Source organism: Dioscorea cayenensis, chromosome 24 (genome assembly GCF_009730915.1).
Source record: "Dioscorea cayenensis subsp. rotundata cultivar TDr96_F1 chromosome 24, TDr96_F1_v2_PseudoChromosome.rev07_lg8_w22 25.fasta, whole genome shotgun sequence".
Taxonomy (NCBI): Eukaryota; Viridiplantae; Streptophyta; class Magnoliopsida; order Dioscoreales; family Dioscoreaceae; genus Dioscorea; species Dioscorea cayenensis.
The window spans coordinates 363,346-391,196 of NC_052494.1; the positions used below are offsets into that span (position 1 = coordinate 363,346).

General features: G+C 32.8%; 3 protein-coding genes and 1 long non-coding RNA gene across 13 annotated transcripts; 3 read left to right on the forward strand and 1 right to left on the reverse strand.

Annotated features, from left to right (window-relative positions):
* Positions 1 to 1,201: 1,201 nt before the first annotated feature.
* LOC120252881 lies at positions 1,202 to 1,818 on the reverse strand. The gene is made up of 2 exons (XR_005534167.1): positions 1,605 to 1,818; positions 1,202 to 1,477 (listed from the first exon to the last, which is right to left on the reverse strand). It is a non-coding gene; the product is annotated as an uncharacterized LOC120252881 (long non-coding RNA).
* Positions 1,819 to 5,911: 4,093 nt separating this feature from the next.
* On the forward strand, positions 5,912 to 9,205 carry LOC120252882 (protein NONRESPONDING TO OXYLIPINS 2, mitochondrial-like). 8 transcript variants are annotated; one of them, XR_005534171.1, is made up of 5 exons: positions 5,912 to 6,081; positions 6,162 to 6,280; positions 6,526 to 6,595; positions 6,994 to 7,065; positions 8,933 to 9,205. XR_005534171.1 is itself a non-coding variant. In XM_039261081.1 (4 exons), exons 1-3 carry the CDS (start codon positions 5,954 to 5,956, stop codon positions 6,546 to 6,548), a joined length of 270 nt encoding a protein of 89 aa, XP_039117015.1. In that variant the 5' UTR covers positions 5,912 to 5,953; the 3' UTR covers positions 6,549 to 6,595; positions 8,933 to 9,205. The 8 variants fall into 8 exon arrangements, 4 of the variants coding, with proteins under 4 accessions (XP_039117015.1, XP_039117014.1, XP_039117013.1 ...); XR_005534169.1 differs by lacking the exon at positions 6,994 to 7,065 and having other exon boundaries at positions 6,162 to 6,324; XR_005534170.1 differs by lacking the exon at positions 6,526 to 6,595 and having other exon boundaries at positions 6,162 to 6,324.
* Positions 9,206 to 10,014: 809 nt separating this feature from the next.
* LOC120252886 (protease 2) lies at positions 10,015 to 15,781 on the forward strand. Its single transcript, XM_039261087.1, has 10 exons — positions 10,015 to 10,587; positions 10,959 to 11,181; positions 11,262 to 11,403; positions 11,482 to 11,679; positions 12,372 to 12,500; positions 13,068 to 13,196; positions 13,959 to 14,374; positions 14,561 to 14,777; positions 14,884 to 15,074; positions 15,250 to 15,781. Exons 1-10 carry the CDS (start codon positions 10,038 to 10,040, stop codon positions 15,428 to 15,430), a joined length of 2,376 nt encoding a protein of 791 aa, XP_039117021.1. The 5' UTR covers positions 10,015 to 10,037; the 3' UTR covers positions 15,431 to 15,781.
* Positions 15,782 to 22,870: 7,089 nt separating this feature from the next.
* Positions 22,871 to 27,103, forward strand: LOC120252811. 3 transcript variants are annotated; one of them, XM_039260976.1, is made up of 2 exons: positions 22,871 to 23,089; positions 23,203 to 27,103. In XM_039260976.1, exon 2 carries the CDS (start codon positions 23,758 to 23,760, stop codon positions 26,569 to 26,571), a length of 2,814 nt encoding a protein of 937 aa, XP_039116910.1. In that variant the 5' UTR covers positions 22,871 to 23,089; positions 23,203 to 23,757; the 3' UTR covers positions 26,572 to 27,103. The 3 variants fall into 3 exon arrangements, with proteins under 3 accessions (XP_039116910.1, XP_039116911.1, XP_039116909.1); XM_039260977.1 differs by having other exon boundaries at positions 22,871 to 23,085; XM_039260975.1 differs by having other exon boundaries at positions 22,871 to 23,081.
* The last annotated feature ends 748 nt before the right edge of the window (positions 27,104 to 27,851 follow it).

Here is a 27,851-nt window from a genome sequence, read left to right on the forward strand (position 1 = left end):
GGCATAATTCTCAGAAAATATTAAATTATGGCATATTGTACAGATTATGCCATAATTTTGGCCTATCCAAACAGGCTTTTTGTTTGCATATTTGGAAATATGTTGTCTATTTTATTTGAATTTCAAAATATTAATTTTATTATTGGTAATATATTTCCTTTTATTTTTCCTTTCCAAATAAATGATTATTTTTTTAAGTCAAAGTTTTGCAAATATGCGCACGTGAAATATGTGAAGTTTTGCATGAGATGGAAATCTTATTATTCAAATTAAGAAAAATAAAATATTAACTTTATTATAATTCAGAAAAAATAACTATAAATAAAACTTCTTTTATTCTTTCAAAAAAAAAAATTATCAAATTTGATTTCAAATTTAGCATCGTTGCTAGTGATATTTTATATTTTTGTAATGATTTGATATTTAAATTTTTGTTTGTATACATTGGAAATATCTTGAGTTTCCTGTTTGACTTTTCAAAATAGTACTGTTATTATTTATATTATATATATATATATATATATATCACACCAAATTGTGTACCTATCCAAAATATACCCAATAATAATTATTATATATTCAAATATTGATAAATATTAATATTTTTGTATGACCTCATTTTAAAACTAATGACTTTTTTTTTTCTAATGACATCGAATCACTCCATTGCATATTCGTGTCATTATCAAAAAGAAGGTATATTCAAATCTCATATTACCAAATGAGAGCACAAATAAGTTGTCCCTTTTAAAAAAAAATAATATATATATAAAAATTTAAGTTTATAGCACTAAAAAAATATTATATTATTATTTATAATATATTATTAAAATAACATTAATGAAGTAAAAACATACTCTAATATCAAAGTGTTTATAGCTCAATAATATTAAGAAGTCTCACGTGTTATCGAATGAGACCATGTTATCAATAATATTAGAAACAATAGCTGTAATAAATCATCCGATTGTAAATACAAACTTGCTACCTAAATCACGTGTTATCGAATGAGACCATACGGATTAAATGATCAATGGGTATATAACGCTTTCTAAAAATAAATCTAAATAACTCATTTGAATTAGTTAATTTAATTAATTAATTAATTAATTAATTAAAGGATCTCATCCATTCTCTCCCTATCAAATTCATCACCCAAAGCACAACCACACAAACCCAATTATGTAAAATCAAACAAAACTTCAACCAAATCCATCTTCTTCCACTCTTAATTCAAAACCAAATCAACAAAACTCAACACATTAAACCCTCCAAACAAAAGAAATATATAATACAAAAAAAAAACCACAACCTATAAACAATATAAACATCACCAAACCAAGCTTAGTTAACATGGAGCAAAACGATCAAGAAGAAGAACCAAAGTAGTTTCAGAGATCTCTTCCCTTTTCTCCTTCTTTCCTTCTCCTTTTCCGGCCATCACAAACAAATCCATCTTCTCTTTCTCTTCTTCAACCTAAACAATTTAATTACACAACATTACCATAATATTCACATACAATAAGATTATATATATATATATATATATATATATATATATTCTCATAAGTTATATATAAATAATAAATAATAAAAACACTTACATGTAATGAAGTATCATTCTTCTTCTTCTCCTTCTTCCCCAACTTCATCATCTCCTCTAAAAACACATTCACTAAACCAGGCATCCTTCTCTTATTTATCTTTTCTATATATATATCAATATGAAGATATATATATATAATGATATGAAAACTCACTCTCCAAAGATAAAGGAAAAGAGAAAAGGGAAAAGGTATGTGAATATAACAAGAAAGGATATGGGGATGAATATAAATAGAGGAGAAGATAAGCAAAGAAATAAACTTTTTTAAGTTATAAGTAATCTTGGATTAGTGTTTGTTTAAGTACTTAATTAAATCTTGTGCCGCGGTTATCTGAAACTGTGGATTGTATTGCCAATACGTGTTCAAGTTGAATAGTGTTTCATAATGGACCGGGTTATGGGGATGGGCAAGCCCGGCCCGTTTTAATATATGAGATATATATATGAAAATTATCTAAGATATTAGAGGAAATTACTTACCCGTATATGTTTTTAAAAAGAAAAAACCAATTCTTTCAATTTCACAATTTTTTCTTTAAATTTATGAAACCCTCGAAATATCCACAAGTTACAGAATTTTTTACTCTTTTAAATATAAATTAAATTAAAATTATAAAATTATCTTTACTTTATAATCTAGTTGACACTTTTGTGCTAGTGTAAAGATGTGAGAAAGCTAGTTTGCTCCCTTTGCATCTACATTGTCACACTCTTTACAAACATTAATATAAATACAAAGAATCATGGTTCATTTGACAAAAAATTTAAAATAATAAAGATTAAAAACTAAATAAAAAATTTTAAAAATATACAATCGTAATAAAAATACACAAGCTATTTTTTTTAATATTCCCTAAAAAATTGAGTCCTCACCACCTCGAGCTTAATTTTCCCATTAATTTAAATATTAACATTTTTTTATTATTCTAAAATCTACAAAGTGATTTAGAGAAGTTAAATTAATTTAAAATATATTTAAAAAAAATCTCTTCATTACTATTGATAGCCATCCTAGCTAATTTGAAGACTTTTTTATAATTTACATGAAATAAATAATAATAATAATAATAATAATAATAAGCTTTGTAAATTATGCCATGTTTTTTAAGTGAATTTATTTCCAATTTCGCCGGCACGACCCGGCCCGGAAAGGCCCGGTTTGAAAATGTCAAGGTGGATGATTTGAAGCACATATTTGAATAGGAATATAAAGGATATACTTGTGATGTCTTGAATTATTCATAAAATGATAATGACAAGGCATGCATGTATATCCTCTTGAATTAATTTGTTTTTATTTGTTTATTTATTTATTTATTTCTATTTGTATTGATATTTTTAGCAGCTTTGGTAGGATCTCAGGATCTTTATCTTTTTTTCCCATGGGATGATATTTAATTTGACATATTTAATTTATAAATTTTTATTCTATTCACTCAATTCCAATTCCAAGTTTATATCTCTCTTTTTTTTCTAGATATTTATGACTCATTCAATGCATGGAATATTTTGGATATTTACTTGTGTGCGCACACAGATTACAAACATTAATAAAAAGCAAATATCATAATTATTAGTTAATTATCACACAAAAATACTGGTCCAGGATATGGCAAACTAAATATGCTATTGAACAAAATATTTTTATTTATTTTTGTCGGGTGATAAATTAATTTTAGACTTGGTTTAAAAATTATTCACTGCAATGGTTAAAAATAAATTAAACATAGTGATACTCTAGGTCCTTTGCTATGAGTGCGGTTTGCAGCTTAATCTCTTTGTTAGGTGGGCGAGGGCATCTCAATGGATCATCATTATCTTTTGTATACACACGCTAATTGTATATGTGTTTGGTGCATTTTGAAGAAATTTTTTTTTCACTCTTTGGAAGATGGATCATTTGTTGATATTTTGTTATATATATATATATATAGAGAGAGAGAGAGAGAGAGAGAGAGAGAGAGAGAAATTTACATATTATATGATATTTATTTATATACCCATCTTAAGATTTTAATTACATACATATCCCTCAAACTACATATGCTTATAGGGGCGAGCGACGGGGAGGCGGGGGGCAGCCCGCCTGCCTGCAGGGTCCTGCTGACCCACGCTTGCTTCTTCCCTCCCTTTCGCCCTATCTCGCCCAGTCGCCCCCTTCTTCCCCTCGCCTCTCCCCTTCCCCTTCGGGGTGTAATCGATCGAGTTTGAGCCGAGCAGTAGCGAGCTCGAGCTCGAGCTCAGCTGAAAATTCGGTACTCGATACTCGGCTTGAGCTCGATCGAGTATTTATTTTATAGCTCGAGCTCGACTCGGTACACAAATTGAGCTACTCGAGCTCGCTTGATTAAGCTCGAAAAAGCTGAAAATAACCATAAACATTATACTCGAGCTCGATTTTTCCCCTTGATTTTTATCAAATAAATCTAATGTTATATATATACATACATGCTCGATTAAGCTCACAAGCACTCGAGCCAAGTATCACAATACTTGAACTCAACTCGATCGACTACTTGAGCTACTCCAACTCGAGCTCGGCTCGACTGTGACCGAGTCGAGTTCGAGTTTTCACCGAGTCTAGCTCAAGTAACTTGCAAGTAGAGGTGTATCATTTACACCCCTACTTCCCCTCCATCCTCCCCTTTCTGCCCGCTTTTATTTATTTATTTATTTTTATTTTTTAAGTATATATATATTATAATTTTAAATTTTTTATCTTTATATATTTTATATTTTCATTATTTTCTATTTTTTTATTTTTCATTTGAATAATTTGATTTATTTATTGTTTTTCTTTCTCATTCTTTTGTTGAGTTTGCTTATTTTAAACATTTTGAGAAATTTGTCAAAATATGTATGATTGATTAATGTGCATTGATTTAGGGATTTGAGAAATATTAAACCTTTGATTTAGTAATAAATAATTTTATTTTAAATTATGGTTAATTTATATAGAAGTTTAAATGAAAGTTATTATTTTTAAAAAATATTTAAACATCTGTTTATTTTGTATTTACTAAGATCTTAAATGTAAATAATTTAAAAAATTATTCAAATGAATTTAGATAAATTATTAAAATACATGTCTTGTAAATGACATTTTTTTTTAATTTAAAATATTATCTATATTTTTACAATTATAAATCAGAACAATATCAACGGCGAATGAAGGAATTAGTTTAGATCATTTTTTTTAAATCCTCAACTTTAGAAATAATTTAAATAAAATCAAAATTTGAAAGATTACCAATAATTATCATAATACAAAAAAAAATTTTAATTTAATATTTAATCAATGTAATTTAATATTATTTATTTTTTAGATTTTAAAATAATATATTAAGATATTAAATATTTTATTTTAATGCTTAATCAGTCATATCTTCTATAACTAACTTTTTAAAATTCTATTGTGATCCTATATACAGGCTTTTCATGCATTTATTTCTCCAAAATTAATATAATATTTATTTCTTTTAATTATAAATAAGGCCTTTTATAGTTTTTATATTTTTACAACTTTCTTGTTAGATTTTTATTTTGTTGAGTTTTATTCACAAATTTTAAATATATCATTTTATCATGAGTATAAATTTTAGGGTTTATTCTAAATTTTGATAAAAATATATATTTTTTGATACATTAATTAATTTTAATTATTTCTCTTTAATTTAACTTGTTAAAAAAAATGTATTTTTATAATTTTAAATTTTAATTTAAAAGTTTTATTAATTAATAATTTTAAAATTTATAGTTCCCCCTTCCCCCTCCTTATATGATTTCTGGCTCCGCCCTTGATATATGCATGCAAAATACTGTTGTTCATGATTTTTTCGTGGACAAATACACCGTATATATATACACGTGAGTCCTGTCGGTATTTGACTCTTATTTTTTAGGTTGTTTGTTACCATTGTTAAATAATAATAATAATAATAAAATAAAAACATTCTATAACTTAATAATTTGAAAAACATGAATATGATTAAAATTTGGGTGTTATTCAATTGATTTAAAAAAAATGATTTATTTCACCTATTAAAAAAATTCATTTATTCTAACATTAACTATATATTATTAATTTTTGGCATAAAAAAAATAATAAAAACCCAACCAAAAATAAAAAATAAAAAAAATCAGCCCCATGAATTCATTTTTTTTTTAAAAAAAAAATTCAGCCCCATGAATCTCAAATTTTCAATAGTGAACATTTAAAAGAGCATCCTCACCGTGCACATGCCTCGAGATTCGTGTCCAAGATCAACTATATAATTCAAAACCCTAAACCCCCAAATCGAGATCCTCTCTCTCTCTCGCTCCCATTTCCTCCTCGCATCTCCTTCAATGGCGTGGCGCGGTTCCTTCTCGAGGTCACTGCTTGCGGCCGCGCGATCCTCTTCGGGTGTCCCTCGCCTCCGTCCCATCGCTGGCCCTCGTCTCCTCCGCCGCCGCCTTTTGGCCTCCCCTCCCAGGCAAAAACCCTAACTTTGTGAAGCCTTCTCTTTGACCTCTTTGGCATTGCTAATTTTTTTCTTGTTGGGTTGTTCTGCAGGACGTTTGGGGAGCTCGGGTGCGTGCAGTCGCTGTTGCCGTTGCACAGTGCGGTGGCCGGGGCGAGGCTGACGTCCCACCTTTCTATCAGCGCGAGAGCCTGCTGCGAGCTCTCTCAGGGTACCTTCTGCCGCACTTGTCAGGATCGCTAAGTTGGCTCCTTTGTGAGTCTTATTAATTGTTATAACTAGCTTTGATATCGTAGGATTTGAAGCTAATGGGTGCTTTCAATTGATGATGGTTATGAGGGGTTTGGGTTTTCTTGGTTTTTAGAGGCTGGAAATGTGTTTTATATACTCTCTTTGTTTGAAAGTCGGCTTTTTGGTTGATTATGATATGAGAAAATTGGGACTGGGATTTGATAGGGAGGAGTGGAAAGGATGGTTGATGCAAAGAAGAATGCGCGAGGATGAAGGGTGCTGTTTCCTAGGCCCTGTAGGTTTCCTCTTTTTCTTAAACTGTTGTTAGGAGAGTTTACATTCAGATAAACGGGAACATTGGAACACTGAAAGAAATCTTTTTAGTAGCTTATTTAGTCGCAAATGTTTTATATTTAATTGTTTTCATTTTTAATACATTTGATGTGTATTCACTTTCTTTGGTGTTTCTTGGCATTGCCTAAATCTTTATTTTGTCAGCCTGTGTATTTATAGGGACTGCAGTTAATTTAATTACCAGGTAAAAAGTACACAAAAATATGTATTTACAGTTACAGAACATGCCTCAGTTGCTTGGTGTTCTAATTGCATGGTTTTAATTCCTGATATAGTTAGGTGTCTTGGAAATTATTACTCCTTGGTTAATACAAAGAATTTGGGATTGAGTTTTGATAGGAAGGAATGGAAAAGATGGGTGATTCAAGAGAAGACAACATTTTGGTGGGAAGGAGGTTCTGCATCTTTAAGGTTGTGGGTTTCCTATATATTCCTTCCTTAAATATTTAATCAAAACTGCTTAGAGGAATACTGTTAAAAAATATATTTCAAAGCTAGCAAAATGGGCATTGATTGCGAGTATTGTTAGTGGATCTTGTATATACTATTTTACTCCTATTATTAAATGCTTACTAGGACATAGATCGAGTCAAGTCCTCTTGTAGAGTGAGTATTTCTTTTAAATGGTTATGTTGATTTATATGTTTTCTTGTCTTTTACATTTTATAGGTTTATAGAGCTTGATATGCATTCTCAACTTCTCTTATGGCTTCTCATGTATCATAACCAACTAGCATATAAGTATGTCGGTTTCCATCCTTCCGGTGGGAGTTTGAGAAAGTCCTTTTTATTTAGTGTAAGCACTGGCCGAATTAATTGTACCAATATACAAAATTATTAGCCCCATGGAGTTCAACTCATTATGAAGGTAGTAAACAGATACAAGTCGAAATCATGTTTTGAATACTGGATCAAGAACAATCATGGTTTATTCTCCTTTTGTTGATTTAGTTCCAGCTAAGATTAGTGGGTGCACTTGACATAGTGCGACTAGAGCATCAAAGACACCATGTTTGAGAATAGTTGTGTATTACCTTGACAAAAAAGAAAGGGATAGTTGTATTGCATTCAAACCTTATTAGCTTGAGCAGAACTTGTGGGAAAAAGATGTGTTTGGAGTTCTTAATAAGTTGACCTTACATTTGATAATGCAACTTGACTAAAGTTATTTTGAAATTCCATGCAACATCTATTAATTTGGGAATTCAATATATCTTGTTTGATTGTGTTTTAAGTTTTGAAAAAGTGTGTAATTGGCTAACAATTCTTTTCACAGATTGTGGCTGCCATTTCTACCTACAATTAACTTTAGCTATAAATAAAGTCTTTCGGATGATTAGATTCATAGATCACATCATGCATTGTTTGGTCTAGTTTAGTATTAAATGTTCCTTCTCATAAATTTTGTGGTTTGTGGTTAGCAATGTGAAGTCTTTCCAAGAGTTCAGGATTTAATGGAAATGTGTGATGGTTAACCATAAGTTGCTGGAGAAGTTTGCTGAACTATGGAAGAAAGGTTCCTTTTGATTTAATGTTGAGAGAGAAATAGGGAAGCTAACAAGGCCTTTGCTATTCAGTCTTCTTTGTTGTTAATGTGAAAGTCTATCAAGTTTTCCATCTGCTTTGCTGATACATCCATGTGCAAGTGTAGCACAAACAAATATTAGTTAATATGATGATGATGAGGAGGAGGATTGAATAGAGGAACTCCCGAGCATTTGTTGATCTGAGATGTGTCCATATCAATAGAACGTGTGACTCATTATTTCGATAAATCATTTCTTCAGACAGAAGAAGAAGGATGATGATGATGATATATTTTGTGCTATTTGAGTGAAAGGATGTAGAAATCATCAATTGCGTATATTATGTAACCTAGTCCAGGTCCACGCCTGTACTATAGAATTATAGACTCATCGGGATATTCATTATTTATTTAATGCCTATCTGGCACAACACTAGCAGTGGGTTTCAATTTTGCTGCATCTTTTACCATACTTTTGTTCTATCATTATGCGCCTTAGTAAAAATAATGGGAACCCTCTAAAATTCTCTAACTGTACTGTCCATTCTTTTATTATGTCACATACAACTGTTACATGGCTGCAGAACTTTTGGTCCGTTTATTTGTTGCTATTTACATTGACCGTGTTTATATCATAATGAGGCTGATCATGATCATATAATTTCGCTTATGCCTAAAGTCGTGTTCATTTGATATGATTATTAGATCATACAAATACTGTTCTGATACATTTTCTTTGCCATTTATGTGCAGGTACTTGAGCACATTCAGATTAATGAAGCTCTTGGAAGTCATCTTAGGTTTTTGTGGGACCCTATTATCGGTTAATCTAGCTGGACGATAGGATTATCCCACTAGTCCTTCAGTTATTTGAAAGAGTTAGGGTGTTCTTCTTGGATAAAAATAAATCAGACCTTGTATAGGAAAAAAGTATAATCATTTCCTAAATGGATTTAGTTGGTATTTTTGAGCTAATTGGATTGTGCAATGCAAATTCATGTTCCTTTTGTGCTTCCTACTTTTTTACATGAGCTTCTTATTGACATCAGAAACTCAATTCTGAGTACAATTTGCATTTCTGTCAATGTTGAAAATTTTCCTTCTATGTGCCCAAATTCATTATAATGATGTTTTTTAAACAAAGTTTATGGTTTTCTCTTGCCTGATAATGCAATGAGAGGAGTGAGAAATTTTATATATTTCTTGTATGTCCTGCACTTCCAACCATGAAATATCCTATGAAGGTGTGGGTCTGCCTATGTTTTTATTAATTTAGTTTTATCGTTGTCATGAAAAAGATTGATTAAAATGCAGCCTTAAAGTGCATATTTACGCCTAATGGTCTTTTGGTCTATTTGGCATTAGAGTTTTTAACTTAGGTTATTTGTATTTGGTATAGGAAGGGCTTGCACCCCAAAGTTCATGTAAAAAAGATTGTATATGTGTAAAAATTGTATATTATGTCAAAACTCTATACTTACGTGGAGGGCTCGTGTTAGTGTAGATTTTTTTATTTATGTGAAAAATGGGATGTACAGTATTTTAATTTAATCGTTTCATCAAATATGTATAATAATTGAATTAATTATAATAGTTGAATTTTATTTATGCTACACTTATAATTAGGTTAAAAAAATAAAAATATATTTTATTATTTTGTATTTTGGATATGTTCATGAGTAAAAAATTTTTTGCATCTTTTGAATAATAAGAATAGGATTCCTTGTAAAAAAGATATTTATAATGGTGTTAAAAAAAAAAAAATGTGAACTTGTAAGGGTATACATGCAAATTTCCCTGAAACTCTTCTCTTTACTCAAAAGCTTAAGCCCAAACCCTAAACCCTATTCCGTCTTCGATGCTCTGTTCCCGAGCTCCAGTTCCATCGAAGCGCATTTTCTCGGCGGTGCTTCGCCGCCTTTACCGGCGATCGGCGCCACGCCCTCCTCCTCCTCCTCCACCGCCTCCAACGCCGCCGAAAGCTCCACGAAAGCCAGTGTCTTTCACCGTCCATGGTGTCACCTGGGAGGACTCCTACAGTTGGATGGCGAACCTCTCTGATGCGACTGCAATGCGGCACATGGATATGTGCATGGAGCAAGAGGAGAAGTATGCCGAAGCGGCTATGGCTGCCGCTGGCGCTGACCGTCTCCAACGCAAGCTTCAGCTTGAGATGGCCTCCCGCATGGCCTCTGACCCTTGTTCTCCGCCTGTAAAATGGGGCCCCTGGCTCTATTACCGCCGCATTGAGGAAGGGAAACAATACCCGGTTCTTTGCCGGCGATCGGTGAAGCTTCATGAGGAGTTTGTTTCGTTTAGTGAGCCATCCGCTGGGTTTGATTTTATGGCTGGTAGGAGGATCGAGCAGAAGATTTTGGATTATAATCAAGAGGCCGAGCGGTTTGGAGGTACCAAAAGGATCAAACTTTCCTCTTCTACACTCTGTTTCTTGCGTTTGATGAGATATTAACAAAAGTTTGATTTTTAAACTTCTTCTTATGGTATGAGGCTGATTTTTCTGTCAGGGGGTTTGATTTTGGGAAATGAAGTTCTTTTGCAGATAATAAGGATTGATGTCTCATTGCTTTTCTTCGTTATTCCTGGCTTTTGCCATTGTTATCAATTGATTGAAAGAAATCAAGCTGACTGCCCCTTTCTAAAGAATCTGAATTGAAGATTTGTGTGTGTTTGTGTGGTTAAATGCAAATAATTCTTGTGAAATATTTGTTCATGTCAAATGAATGATGATTGTTTTGTTTTATTTGCTGTTGATTTCTAGGATATGCTTATGAAGAACTGTCAGAAATTTCTCCAGACCAACGATATCTTGCATATACTATGTATGACAAAGATAAAGACTCTTTTACTCTATCTGTGAGGGATTTAGCTACAGGCTCACTATGTAGCAAACCTCAAGTTGATAGGGTTGCGAATTTGTCCTGGGCGATGAATGGGCAAGCGTTGCTTTATACTGTTACAAACAAAGACAAGAGACCACACAAGTGAGTAGATTTGCAGCTTGGCTTTCCTGTTAGTTTAGCTTTTTTTTACTGCTCCAAAATTAAGCATCTCTTCTGTATAGGATATTTTGTAACATGCTTGGGTCAAGTAAGGATGATGTTTTGATTCTGGAAGAGTTCGATGATTCTGTATTTGTTAACATTAGAAATACCAAGGATTTTCGGTTTGTTTCTGTAAATACATTTTCAAACACTTCTTCAAAGGTAGTCTCATGTCAAGAACCTTTTTTTTTTCTTTTGGTTCTTCAATTTATTGAGTTCAACCAAAATTTGGTTTTGCAGGTTTACTTGATAAATGCAGCAGACCCTTTGTCTGGCCTGACTTTGATATGGGAGTGTGAACCTCATGCTCATTGCATTGTTGAACACCATCGAGGTTTTTTCTATTTATTTACAAATGCTGCAAGAAGTGGTACACCGGTAGATTCACATTACCTGCTCTGTTGTGCTGCTGGTGATATTAAGTCACGAAATTGGGAGGTTGGTGAGATTTGTGCATCACTTTAATCCTCCATAGAAATTATTATAGCTGTGTGGAATCTATCACTTTTGCGTCAAGGAACTGATCTTTGTGATGTAAACATTTGTAATTTTTAAATCATATTAAGTTAAAACTAATAAAACTAAGATCATGTAAACTGACATGTTGGAATGTAGAAAACTCTGCAGATATTACATAACCTTGATAGGTCAGGTTTCATTCCTGTCAATGAGAGTAACTTAACTTAAAAAGGTGCTATATCATGAAAAACCATGTGCACATAAATAGGTACATGCTTGCAGACATCCATAATGAACATTATGTAATGTATGGATGTTGGATGCATTCATGAGTGATACATGCATGCAGGCATACAATCATACATGCGAATTTAAATGCATGTGCACGCCCACCTTTCATACATGGATGCATGTGTGCATGCATGATAAGTCCAATTTTCTTAGGCATGAATGCTATAAGCATATCTGTCTTGAATGATGAAATGATATGAATACCCTATAGAAAAGTCATTTGCTTTATTCTTGTTTAACATTCTCGATTATATTTTTATTTTGTCTTACTCAGGTTGATGAATAATGGGATTTCTTGTTTACTTGTTAATTGATTATATCTGCTTTCTTCTGTGATTTTCCTGTGAATGAACAACTTTCGTTTCTGTTTTCTCTTTCAGAGTTTACTTGTTGAGGAGCCTGGTGTAAGCATTGAGGATATTGATTTTTGTGATACTCATATGGTGCTTATCATAAAAGAAGGGATGAAGTACCGCCTTTGCTCTATTCCTCTGCCTTTGAATGGAAATGTAAGTTATGAGTTGCTTTTGGTATCATATATTTCTAAGGTTGCAAGTCAAACACTTTGAAGCCTTAGAAGCACCGAACTTCATGTTTTCTTTTTCTATATAGTTATATTGATTGGCATAGCTAGGCAGTTTTTGGTGTATTATTGCTTGGTAATTTGATATTCAATTATCTTTGAATAAACATAGACAATTGGCAATGATATGTTTTGTGATATGATGACATAACGAAAGGGTTGATGGTTATTTTTATTGCTTGGTGTATTTTGCCTCTTATACGTGGTAATTTTTTTTTCAACTGTCTTTAGGGAGTACAATATTCATTGCTCACAGCTTATTGACTCTGTATGTGAAAAATTCATAAATGATGTATTTGGGATGTATCTGACCTCACCTTGTACATCTTCATCTTCTCTTTTCTGTAAGATATGTCATCTGCTTTCATGCTTATTTTGGGGCATGTGTTTAAATTCCTTGCTTGCTTGTGTTTGTGGTATCAAATTATTTCAAATTTTGATAATATTATTGTGTACATCTCAATTATGTACTCTTTGGCATTTTACCTGGCAGGGACTTACGCATCTAGCAGCTCTTCATCCGTGCTTCTTACCTCTTCCAAGCCATGTTTGTCAGATTTCACCAGGTCCTAATTATGACTACTACTCTTCAACGATGCGGTTCACAATTTCTTCTCCTGTGGTATAGTGAGCTTTGAAGTTAGATGCTTCTTTACGCTCCCAAAGAAATGTTGTTATTTCTTCCTGACAATCTTTTGAATACTCCTGTATTTGGGTACATATCAAAGGTTCACTTCCACCTGGGCACACATGACAGATGGTTCTTACTCATTCTGTCGTGTATGCTTTTTCACTTGGTTGGCATAATAATAATGTGGAAAATTTTATGCGTGCATACAAACTAGCACATTTGAGCTGTAATGATACCCATGATTTGATGCTATATTTAATTATTTACATGACTGGCTTCTCAAAGCTTCGTTATCTCACCTAATTATGACAATAAGACACATATTTTGTAGCTCGCCAACTTTTTTCCTCTTCATGATATAGATGACCTTGGAGACTAGCTTGATAAGAATTAGTTGCTAAACATATTGCTCACTTTACTTCTCAGCTTTCGTAAGTCACAGCTCAGACCTTACCACTTCACTAAAAGGGCCTTTTATCTGTCAAATTATGCAAATGTCTTTCTTCCCCACTGGTTGGATGAACATTCTTTCACCTATTCTTACTCAAATCCTGAAGAAGTTTATCCTCTGATTTGACTGCACATGCTATTCCTTAATTTATACCTGAGTCCAACTTTTCTTTGGATAATATTTCGCAGTCTCACCATTTGATTATTTCTCAACTTAGTAGAAGTATAGCATTTCTGTGAGTTAATTTTGAAGTACCAATGCAGATATATTGTTCTTGATAATTAAACGAGCAATGTTTACAGATGCCGGATGCTGTGGTTGATTATGACTTATCAAATGCTAAATGGATCATAGTGCAACAACAAAATGTGTTGAGTGATCGTACAAGGACTTTGTATGGGTCTTCTGCTGTTAATGATATTAAAAAGTTGTCTAGTTTGAAGAAACATGATCAAATGCATGATTTCAATGATTCTGATGGGGTTTGGAATGAGCTCACTGAGTTTTATGCTTGTGAGTATCATGATGTTCCTTCAAATGATGAAGTTCTTGTCCCCCTGACTATTGTTTACTCACGAAAACAAAAGCAAGAGGGAAGTCCTGGTCCTGGATTACTTCATGGGCATGGTGCTTACGGTGAGTTACTGGACAAGCGATGGCGAAGTGAACTGAAAAGTCTTCTTGATCGGGGCTGGGTTGTTGCCTATGCTGATGTCAGGTATTCTATTATGCGTATATCGCATGCTTCACATTTTTCCTTTCTTCATCTCCTTTGACATGAGTTATTGTGCTGTCATAACCTTCTCAATCTCATCATGAATATTATATCAGCATAACAATGAAGTTGGCCCAATCAACTGAAGTTTATTCACATTATAATTGATGAAATCTTTTTTGTTTTTAGAGGTGGTGGGGGGTTTGGTAGGAAGTGGCACTATGATGGCCGACGCACCAAAAAGCAAAATTCTATCATCGACTATATTTCCTGCGCTGAATTTCTGATAGCCGAAGGGTTCGTGATGGAAAATAAGCTTGCTGGTTGGGGATATAGTGCCGGTGGGCTTCTGGTTGCCTCGGCTATCAATAAACATCCAGATTTATTTCGAGCTGCTGTTTTGAAGGTAGGAATCATGCCATATATCACCTCTCGCCTTTTCTTCCCCTCTGCATTATGTGTGGATGTGATTTTATTCCCAGTCCTCATTTTTGTTTTCCGTATCGTTGTAGGTTCCCTTCTTAGATACCTGCAATACTCTTCTTTATCCCGTTCTGCCTCTTGACGCTGCCGATTACGAAGAATTTGGATATCCAGTGGAAGTAGAAGATTTTCTTGCCATGAAGAAATGCTCACCATATGATAACATCCCAAAGAATGTCAAGTTTCCATCTGTTATGGTTACATCATCTTTCAATACAAGGTACACAATCATATAATTTACAGTTTCTACAATCAAATTGGTCCACTCATTGCCAAGTATTTACTAAAAAGAACTTAATGATACAGTATTAATAATCGTTAACCTTGTTATGAATTCTAGGCCAACTCTGCAATGCCGAAATTTTCTTTACGGCTTCTGTATTGTCGTTATGTAGGTTTGGTGTGTGGGAAGCGGCTAAATGGGTCGCGAGAGTCCGTGAGAACACAATCTATGATCCAAAGCATCCCGTCGTACTGAATCTAACGACGGACCTTGTTGAAGATAACAAGTACTTACAAATCAAGGAATTGGCATTAGAGACTGCGTTCCTCATCAAAATGGTCTCAGATTCTTAGACATTTCTTGCAGCAAAAACTTACAGTTAGTCCGTAACATCAACCGTATCAACCGTATCGACATTTGGAATCAAAGCCGGCGTATGATCTCACTCAAGATGAGCTTACAAATGCTTCAAGCTACCGATAACTTTTCCGCGTTCTGGTGAGCAATCGATGAAACTTGTCTTGCATTGCATCTGTGAAATGTCACTACTGATAATTACAGCAAACAAAATTTAGATGTGTAGTAGGTTACAGAACAAGACCTGTGCAATTATAAAAGAATAAAACAATTGTAGGTCCCTCTTTTAACAAAATTGTTGACAAAGTTCATGGTCCATGTTTTTAATTAATATTCATTATATCATGCTTGATGATCATGACTAATAAACTCACAAATTTGAATGATTTTTTAGTGTTTTGAATTATATATATTTTTTTAAATATAATAAAGTTTCTTTCTCTAGACGTGCTGTTATAATCATATACATGAGAATATATATTAACTTAATATATTTTTTGAGTGCATTTGTGGGTGGTGGCATGAAAAGCATAATTAAACCAATGCCATAAGTTTAAGGTCTTAAGGTATGTGTTATAACTATAATGCCATTTAACAAATTTTCTTAGAAATTTACGTATCTACCCTTATAAAAATGTTAATTTTTTCTTCATATATATACTGTAGTCAAAAGTATACTTTTATAATAAAGTGTTTTATGAAAGTACATGTGTGAATATGATTTTTATGGGGTGTAATGCATAATTATAGACCTTTGTAGGTGGTATATATAAAATTTTTTCCAAATTCTTTTCTTAAAAATCAGGAATAAGAACTGCTTTGGCTTTTTGGACAAAATTGCCCTTCCTCCACTTTGCCTAAGAATACCACTAATTGATGTTCATAAAGAAGCCAATACTCTTTTATAGCTTTATTAAGGCTAAATAATAAATGCTATTATCATCATGCAAAAGTAGAGGAAATATATACATATATATATATATATTATTGTAATTATTTTATTAACGGTTATATCCTTTTCTTTTCATATATATATATATATATATATATAAACTTTTCTAAAGCTTGTAATTGCATGGAAGACCTTGAAAAAACTGATTAAAATGCATATAATTTCTTCTTCAAGGATGAGAATGACCGAAGAATTAAATTATTTGAAATATCAAAGAGTGAGGAATGATTAAAAGTCATATATTCCAAAGAAGAAAAATCTCACCATTAATTTTTAAAATTCAATAAGACCTTTCTCAGTTAATATATATATGTAGAAAGTCAATGTGTATCCAAATCAAAGTATAAAAAAATTTAAAAAATAAAAGGAATGAAGTATTAAAAATTCACAAAAATGTGGGTCACACGCCACTTCACCCAAAATATAAAAAAAGAAAAAAAAAAGTTTGATTTATTTATTAATTATTATATCATAAAAGCTCCTCCCACCAAACTATTAATGGACATACATGGCAAAAGATGAAAGCTAGATAAGCTTTTTTTCATGCCCTAATAAAATAAACTCTATATATGAAGACCTTTTTAAAGAAGACAACAAGTTTTTTTATTTTTTTGACAAGAGGAACAGACAGCCCGAAGGCCATGCTAAATCGTAAGGGGCATGCACAAGTCTCGGTGGAGCAAGTGGGGGTGAGGCCGTGTATACATGGGTGCTGGGATCACCCGCACACAACCACCGCTCACATCTCCTAAAAATATACCCTCAGCCGAGAATTGAACTCTCACCATCCGGTGAAAAGCTCTATCGGCAACCCGTATATCAATAGACTATTTGATCATTGGCAAAGAAGACAAGAAGTTGAACACCCAATAAGACTTATTGATTGAGATTTTGAAGAGTATACAGTATACTATGATTTTTGTCTTGGTCAAAGTTTCTTAACTTTAACCCTAAGCCATCTTTTTCTTTGAATATGTTTTGAGTTTGAAACTTGAGAAGAAAACTATATATTTATGTTTAGAGAGTCAATTGAGTGCTCCATAGAATAGTTTATAAGAAAACAAAGTCTTGAGTTGTAAGTGATAATAATATTATTATATTCTTAGACTTAGCTAGAAATGCACAACTCACTATGTATGTGGCAATTGAAGATAAGAATTGTGACTAGTTTTGTTCCATGACTTCTATTTTTCTATAAAATTAAAATTGGTTTATTGACTTAGAGGTTCTTATGAACATTCAAAACTACCTACAAATCCATGGGAATTTCCCTCTGTCAAATAATTTCTTATTTTTAAATTTGTACCTTAAATTTTTTTCTTTTAAGTAAAAGATTATTATGATTTTATTTTTTCTATTTTTTCGTAATTTTTATCTATTAAATTTTTAGTGGCTGACCAAAGTCATTTTGTCTTTGTAAACTCTTCAAAATTTATCCGGCCATAAATAAGTCTTCAGTGATCAAAATAGTTATTTTATTAGAATAAAAACATTAGAGTCATATTTAAATAAATTATAATATTTAAAAATCAAGAGCATAAAGTAAATCCAAATTATCTAAGACAAGTAATTTAAATATTTTTTATTTATATGGAAATGAATAAAGTAATTATCTTTGTTTTCATTCATAGAAAGAGTAAGCTTAAAGGATAGTCTAAACTTAAGAAAGTTATCAACATCAATGAAAGTTCTAGGGTTGCACTAACAACAAACAAGGTGAATAGAATAATTAATGTCTCATTCACAAACACACACAATATATATATATATATATATATATTTCTTAACAGACTTTGATGTTAGTTTTCTGTTATATAAGACATTAGAAGCTATATACATCTTATCAAAGGAAGTCAACAATTAACTATCAAGATTGACTTTTGTTTAACCACATTCCCTTTATCAATGTAAGTGCTTTTTCTTATTTTTTATATTTTTTAATAAAAAAATAAAATTATATTTTAAAATATTTTCTTATCATGCTTTTCCTCTATTCTAAAATAAATAAAAACATGCCAACAAAATTAACTTTCATGGTAAAGACTCAAGTTATTTAAATAAATGATTTTAAATTTAAATTCTTAATGTAAAAAAACACACAAAAAGATTTATCAACCTTATAGTAGCTCATCCTCTTGGAATATTAAGTCAAAAATTAAAAACCTAAAAGTAAAAAATGAATAAATAATAATAATAAAAATATTTTTAGTTCCTCATAATTTTCAACTTTACTGTTTAGTTCCTCTCACAATTATTTAAAAAGATATGTAATAATGATTATTACATTACTTATTTTATTTTGATTACAATTCTTTTTTTAATCAAGATTTAAATTAATAATAATAATAATAATAATAATAATAATAATAAATATATCAAACACAAAAATAGAAGATATTAAGCAAATCTATGTATATATATAGAAATTCAGTTTGGGAGATGTATATCCTGTATAGAGTTTGTAGTACTTTGTTCAAATTGGTTTAAATTAATATAGACTTTGTAACTATTATGAAACTGGTGGATGAGAGAAAAAAAATCATATAAAGTATACTAAATATAATTAATTAATTAATTAATTATTATTATTATTATTATTTTGTGATTGTGGGTGTGTTATACTAACCTAGAAATTTATTAGAATAGATTATTTTAATTAAATTTGGACAAAATACAATTTAGTGAATGGGTCCGTTTGGATTGCGGAATAGAAATGAGAAGAGGGGTAATGAGAAGAAAGGAGGAGTGTGAATGAGAATAGGGGGAAAGGGGAGGATAATGATAAAGGTGTTTGGTTGGAGGATTGAGAGTTAGGAATAAAAAAAAGTAGGAGAGAGAAATATAGTATAATTACACCTATGCCCTTTTATACAAATGAGATGATATTTTACAAAACAATGTTTATATTTAATAGTAAATAATTATTATAATTATCATTAAATATTTTTTTAATATATTTAACTATTTTTAATTTATTGTTATTAAATATTTCATCTAATTAATATAACTTAAAAATAAATTGTTATTTTTAAATAATAAATAATTAGCATGATTTATAATTATTAAGTATTTATAATATATTTAATTATTTATTTTAATTAATTAAAATGAAATATTATAAGTAATTAATATAATGTAACAAATGTTTGTTATATTAATTAATAAATAAATAACATGTTTTATTGTTATTTAATATTTTTAATATGTTATTTATTTGTTTAATTGTAATTAACTATTTCAACTAATTAATATAATTTAACAATTATTTATTTATTAAATAAATAAATAACTAATATAAATTTATTATTATATATGAGGGGTATAAAAGTTATTTCATTACCAAGGAGTCCAAATCCCCCCAATTTTGGGAGGATTGGAAATGCCCCACATGCATGCTTCTTATTCCCATGCCAACCCACTATTCACTCCTTTCCTTGTTGCCAAACATGGGTTTAAATATCATGAGTGTATGTCATTCCCACTCTCAAGGCATGAATCCATGAACCAAACGCCCCCTTAATTCTTTAGAGGTGATGTGCGTAGTTATTTTTAGTTGTGATTATAATTAAATTTGGATCATGATTTAATAGTTAGTATTTGTAGGGGATGATGTGTAGAATTATTTTTATTTGTTATGCTTTAGCATTGTTAAATTATGTTAGCTATTGTTTAATATTGTATATAAATTGATAGTGGGGGTTAGATTTAGGAAATCTGTGAATGATATGATATATATATATATATATATATATATATATATATATATATATATATATCAGGATGCATCCTCTGTCAACGTTCACAGATTACGAATCTGTGAACGTTGATATGGGCCGTTGGATTTCAATCCAACGGCTGCACACCGTTTTATGAACGGTAATACTATGCACTATTTATAAGCACAGTAAAAAGTGAGATGCACAGTGTTTTAATCTGAACCATCCAATCAATCTCAGCACAGTAACTAAATCAATCACGGTTGTCCAATTCTATTAAAGTTACTGTACATCATCTGCGGACGCTCTACGAACGTCCGCAGATGATGTTTAGCCTATATATATATCAGTATTTGTGGGGGTGATGTGCAGAGTTATTTTTAATTGTTATATTTTGATATTGTTAAAAACTGTTAGGTGCTATTTGATATTGTATATAAATGAATAGTAGTCATCAGATTTAGGACATTTGTGAATGATGTGATGTAATATATATATATCATCAATGATGATACATATTTTAGGAAAAAAAATTATATCTATAAACTAAGTATATATCCTTAAACCCAAACTAATGTTATCAAAATTGAAAAGATTGAGTACTTAATGCATGTACAGTGTGGCTTATATTCTTGATTGAAATATATTGGCATAAATTTTCTTTATAAATTAAAAAATATACATATATTCTTAAACATTAATTTTGGTTTGGACTCGGGTCAAATGACATTAACTTAGGTTCAGAAAATTTAGGTCATGTTTTGGTACAATAATTTAATGATTAAAAGTACAATTTTTACTGTATAAAAGTACACATTTGTGAAATAAATGATATTCCTGCAAATTAAATTTATCAAATCAATATTCTACACAATTATTATTTTTTAAAATAATATTTATAAAAAGAAATTTCCATTAATTAATAATTAAAATTACACTCCATATATGAGTCAATCCTGGTATAACCACCATCCTTGCAGCATAAGTAGTCATATTGCATTCCTTTTTCAATGCAAACAGTGAAGGGTTTGGTCTAGCATTTTATTTATTTATTTATTTTAGGACAGAAACAATAATTATATATAAATAAAAATATACGTCTATCAAAAAAACATGACTCGGTGAATCCTCATCTGATTAACACAAAATTACTCATAACCAGAGATATGTTATTATCACTATATTCAGTATATTTTGAACCGAAATAATTAAATTTTTACACAATATTTTTCATAATAAAAGTCAATATCATTAGAGCAAAAGCACTTTTAACTTGGTCCAGCATTATTCAAACAAATTCTGTTCATTTTATATTTTATTTTAATTTATTCATTAATAAAATAAGCTTGATCTAAGTTGAACCTCATATGCTAAGATTAAGATATATATATATATATATATATATATAACATTGACCTAAAAAGAGCAACATGAGGGCAAGGGCCCCACAGATACAACCAAATCCACAAGAAGCCACAACCATCCCTCCAAAGCAAAGCATTCATTTGTTCATTCACAAACTTGTACGTGCTTCAAGACATTCATCTCTCTCTCTCTCTCTCTCTCAATATAAATATATATGGAGTAAATATTTAAGTTTGATTTTTTTTACAATCTTACCCTTCCAAAACAAGTCTTTTTATATATTAGTTTTTACACGTAACGATAAACGTCACTGGCCTCCCCATCGGGAAAAGTCGACGACGACGCCGGGAAGATCACTCTACAAGATCCCTCACCCGAAAGACAAAAGTCGTGGAGCAAGGCTCGAACGCACGACCTCCATAAAATTCTTGGGGACTCAGTACCACTAGGCTATTAGGCCGGTGGTTAGTTTTTGAATTTCAATCTAATGATTGCTCAATAAACATTCTTAGATTTATTATTTACGGACATTTATAAATTGTGAATCTCCATGTGTGTATATATCTAAAGGCTTTAAATTAAAGCTTTTGTAAACTCCATCGTTTCTAAATTAGTCCAAATAAAATAGTCAAAATCATGTAAAAAAAATATTTTCCATACACAAAAATTTAAACTTAAAACATATTCAAACTTGTACTGTTTGTAGTTGTATCAACTTAGTTGGTTCATTATATTGCTTGTTTTGAAACCATGAAATTGTTAAAGAAATATTTTTAAATTCATTTTTTAATTTATTTTATACCTTTGCAAAATCAATAAAATTTATTATACTATTACAAATATATAATTATTTTTTGAAAATATAAAAACATATTTTAGATGTAGTATAGTCATACTAGAACTCTACAATAAGAAACAATTATATATTTTTCTGTTAAAAACTAAACTAAAATTTACAGCAGAGATACTGTGTAATTTCAAAGATATATTTGTTTTTTCAAATTTTAATTTTTTAAAATAAATTTTTACTTTTAAAGTGAAGCAAGCAAAAAAAAAGTAAAAAAGTGGTTTGACTTCTCTTTTTAGAAATTTTAACTTTAATAAATAAATATCCTTTAAAACAATGAAGGTCATAAATGTAAATAAGAACATACAAGGGTATAAATGTAAAATGCAAACAACCACTAATTAAAAATAAAAAAAACATAATTTTCCTAAAGTCAATGGCCATGTTGCTTTCTTTTTAATAGTATTTAAAAAAAAACCATTTTAAATTAATCCCTATCCTATTAATAATTAATTAATTGTTTATTTAATTAATTATTGTTAGTTAATTATTATTAGTAATATTTATCAATTATAAAAATCAGAAGAAAAAAAAAAAAAATATTTGTTGAGAGAGAGAGAGAGTGGGTGGAGGTGGAGCTCTCCTGGGAACAATCAATGCATGCATGCTCTGATTGTCCAGTGGAGTAATGGAGGTGCCCTCAATCCTCTCTTGCTTTTAATCCCTTCATCTCTTGGTTGTTGATGCTTTCTCTCGCTCTCGTTCTCTATATATCTCAAATTTTTTTTGGGGGTCCAAGATCTGAGCTTTTAGATCTATCGATTGATGTATGTATGTATGTATTTGGTGTTCTTTTAATTCGTCTTTTTTTCTTTCATGTTTTTTGTTTTGATTTCTTTGGAGTTTGAGATTTTTATTATGGTTTTGTGTGTTTGTGTTTGAATCCAGGAAAGTGAGGGAGTTGTGGAGTGTTTGTGAATTGCGATATGGGAATGGTTGTGATTCTTTAGGGTTTTTTCTTTTTTTTCTCTTTTTTGGGGGTTTTGATCCGTGTTGTAAAGCAAAAGGTTGGGTTTTGAGGTTGGTTTAGAGATTCTAGGGCTTTTCTTGCTGGCATTTCTTTTGGGAATTTTGATAAACAGAGAGGAGGGAAGGCCATTTGTTAGGGTTAGGGTTTGAAGAGGAGAAGAGAGCGCCATAAGAGTTCAAAAGAGTGTTTTGCTAACTTCTAGGGTTTTGATTTCATTCTGGTCTCCTTGTTTTCCTTTGGAATTTTTGCAGGCAAATTGGCCATTGGTGTCAGTGTTTCTTGGGTTAGGGTTAGGGTTTGACTAATTTTTCTCGGAGAATAGAAGAGAAGAGAGCGCCATAAGGGTTCAAAAATTGTTTGTGAATATCTAGGGTTTTGATTTCATTTCTGGTTCTCTTCTCTCTCTTTGGAATTTTTGCAAACAGAGTGTTGGCGGTGTTTCTGGTGTTGTTGTTAGGGTTAGGGTTTCATTCATGCATCTATCGCTATGGAAGCCGATATCCCACTGCGCCGCCATGATCCTGGATAAGAAGCACCGTAAATCGGGGCTCAGTGAGGACGGGAAGAAGAAGCCCTCGGTTCTCCGGCAGCTTCAGGAGCACAAGCTCCGAGAAGCCCTAGAAGAGGCCTCCGAGGATGGCTCCCTCTTCAAGTCCCAAGAAGCTGATCCTGACTCCGACCCCGGCGCCAACGCCGACGGCGGTTCCATCGGCCGGTCCCGGTCCTTGGCCCGCCTCCATGCCCAGCGTGAGTTCCTCCGTGCCACTGCCCTTGCCGCTGACCGCACCTTCTCCTCCGCAGAGTCCATTCCTGAGCTTGCGGAGTCCTTCTCCAAGTTTCTCACCATGTACCCTAGGTACCAATCGTCAGAGCAGATTGACGCTTTGCGTTCCAATGAGTATGCTCACCTCTCTGAGTCCGGGGCCAAGGTATGCCTTGACTACTGTGGTTTTGGCCTCTTTTCATATCTTCAGAGCTTCCATTGTTGGGAGTCTTCGGCTTTTAGCCTTTCAGAGATCACTGCTAACCTTAGCAACCATGCTCTTTATGGCGGCCCTGAGAGAGGCACTGGTGAACATGATATCAAGCACAGGATAATGGACTACTTGAATATCCCTGAGAATGAATATGGTTTGGTGTTTACTGTTAGTAGAGGTTCTGCTTTTAAATTGCTTGCTGACTCGTATCCTTTCCATACAAACAAGAAGCTGTTGACAATGTTTGATCATGAGAGCCAGTCGGTGAATTGGATGGCTCAGAGCGCAAAGGAGAAGGGGGCAAAGATTCAGAGTGCTTGGTTTAAGTGGCCGACTTTGAGAATTTGCTCCACTGAGCTGAGGAAGCAGATATCTTCAAACAAGAAGAGGCGGAAGAAGGATTCGGCTGTTGGGCTTTTTGTGTTCCCGGTGCAGTCTAGAGTCAGCGGAGCCAAGTATTCATATCAGTGGATGGCATTGGCACAGCAGAATAACTGGCATGTCTTGCTGGATGCAGGGTCTCTGGGACCGAAGGACATGGATTCGCTCGGGCTGTCACTCTTCAGGCCTGATTTCATTATAACATCGTTCTACCGTGTGTTTGGTTCTGATCCTACTGGTTTTGGATGCCTTCTCATCAAGAAATCAGTTATGGCAAGCTTGCAAAACCAAAATGGGGGCACCGGATCAGGGATGGTGAGGATTGTGCCAGTTTTTCCCCAATACTTGAGTGATTCTGTGGATGGTCTGGATGGATTAATTGGAATTGAAGATGAGGAAATTATTGAAACTGAAGATTCATTGATGCCTGATACGCATAGAGGGTCTCAGCTGCCTGCTTTCTCAGGCGCTTTTACATCAGCACAGGTCAGGGATGTTTTTGATACTGAGATGGATCAGGATAACAGCTCTGACAGGGATGGTGCGAGCACCATTTTTGAGGAGACAGAGAGTATTTCTGTTGGAGAGGTGATGAAGAGCCCGGTTTTCAGTGAGGATGAGTCATCGGACAATTCATTCTGGATTGACTTGGGTCAGAGTCCCATTGGATCTGACAATTCAGGGCAGTTGAAGAGGGGGAAGTTAGGCTCTCCGATACCACCATCATGGTTTTCTGGAAAAAAGAATCAGAAAAAACTGTCACCTAAAGTTTCATCCAAGATTGCAACGAGCCCAATATATGATGATCACACTATTTCTTTTGATGCAGCACTAAAATCTGTCTCCCAAGATCTAGAGAGGGTCAAGGGAATACCTGAAGAAGAAACAGCTGAATGTAGTGGGGATGTGGATCTTCATCAGAATAGGGAAATTGAAGAAGAGCCTGAATTTCAAGTCACAAATGCATGCAATGTGAAGTTTTCTGCTGCCAATGGAACAAGAACTGGAAGTTCTGTTTATATGCCACAGCGTAGGCGAGAGAACGGGTCAACATCTGAGATATGTGAAGAAGGCTTCCAGGAGATGAAAGAAAGTGCAATAAGAAGGGAGACTGAAGGTGACTTTAGGCTTTTGGGAAGGAGAGAAGGAAATAACAATAGGTATGCTGGGTCCAGATTCTTTGGTGTGGAAGAAAATGAGCGTGTTGTAAGCATGGGTCGTCGGGTCTCCTTCAGCATGGAGGACAACAAACATGGTGAAAGGCAGTGTCAAAATTCAGATGCCGGTGAGCCGTCTGCACAGACTCTTGGTGATGATGATAGTGATGGTGATGATGATGAGGATGCTCAAGAGTGGAGCAGGAGAGAGCCTGAAATAGTTTGCAGGCATCTTGATCATGTGAACATGCTGGGCCTCAACAAAACCACCTTGAGGCAACGTTATCTGATAAATTGGCTTGTGACCTCTTTATTGCAATTGCGCCTACCAGATTCGGATGGAGGAGTTGGATCTCATCTCGTCCACATTTATGGTCCAAAGATCAAATACGAGAGGGGTGCAGCTGTGGCTTTCAATGTGAAGTCTAGTTCTGGGGCATTTTTGAAACCTGATGTTGTTCTGAAGCTTGCTGAGAAAAATGGAATTTCTTTGGGTATTGGTTTCCTAAGTCACATAAAAGTCCTTGAAAGCCAAAAACATCTCCATGGGGCGGTGGATTTGGGTGATGCTTCATTGTGTAAGCCTGTATCAAATGGGCGCCATGACAGTAAGAACACCATGATCAGAGTGGAAGTTGTTACTGCCTCTCTTGGCTTCCTTACAAATTTTGAAGATGTTTATAGGATGTGGGCTTTTGTGGCAAAGTTTCTAGATCCAACATTTGCTGAAGATGATAGGCCATCCATTGTTGTGGAGGCTTCAGAAACATGACAGCTTGGATCAAATTTTCAAATCCTGTTCATCTTTAAGTGACCTGCTGCCCTCGGTGCCTCTGAAACACACACAATTGCAATCAGTGGTGCCATAGACCAGTGTGTTGATGTGATTGAGCTGAAGAGAAGTTTCATCTGTATATTTCTCTGCGTTTCATATCTCAAGAGTTCTTCGTCATTAAAGGGCGCAGCACTTTGTTGGCTTCTCATGTGATTATTTTATTGGCCTTGCTAGGTATGCGTCATTTTGTTTCTTGTAGATTTTGCTTGGAAAATTTCTATTTTCTGACCACCGGTGCTGCTCTTTTTCGATCAAATGTGGTTTGTAAAGAAGTTGAATGGGCATGATGTCGCTTCTGCCATACTGTAAGATTATCCATTCTATGATAGGAAGAGTGAAGCTGGCATTTCCCTGCTATTTTATTCTCTTTGGTTGGTTATCTGTTATAAATGCAATTTTTACTTTATTGACTATATGCAACTGATGGTGAACACCCATATCTTTCAAGGTTAATGTGATTCTTTTCTCAGTTTGGTGATGCTGTCTTTAACACAAACCATATAGACTCGTGAGCAAATAGAACATCTGATTTAATCCATTAGTTTCCTGGAAGTGGGATGTACTTTGTCAAGATAATAGGTGCTTCCTTTTTCTCATATGGAGTTAGAATATATATATATATATATATATATTTATGTATATTGTGTTTTGACAAGAAAGCTTACAATCATGATGAATTAACTTCATCCATGCAGATTGAGGAATCTTGCTTATTTCTTGAATAATTTATTTCAGTGTGTATTTATTTTTTATGTCCAGAGACCTTTTGACACGAAATCTTATGCTGATGGGTTTGAAGGATATGTTTGTTGATACTTCTTGATAAATTAGCAGCTTGATCAATTATCTCATAGTTAGGCATCATTATATTAGTTTGATCAATCATCTCTGCAATAGCTTGAGGGAGCATTTCTAAATTGTCTATGGCTGCATAAGCAAAGTACTTTTTAGTCATGGACTGCTTTGTGTACATACATCTGGTAAACAGATTGTCAATTTTACAGTATCTCTACAATTTACTATCTACTCCCAGGGATATCACTGTTGATTTTATTCTGGAAGGGATTTGTAATCGGGAACTTTTATGTTTTAATAAGCTTGTCCAGTCAGGGAGGGGGCTGTCTTGGTTTTTGATTTTTTCACTGCATTGCTTTCTTTGATTTTATCCAAAGACAGTAGATGTCGTTCTCTTTTTGATGTCATCAGCGATATATATT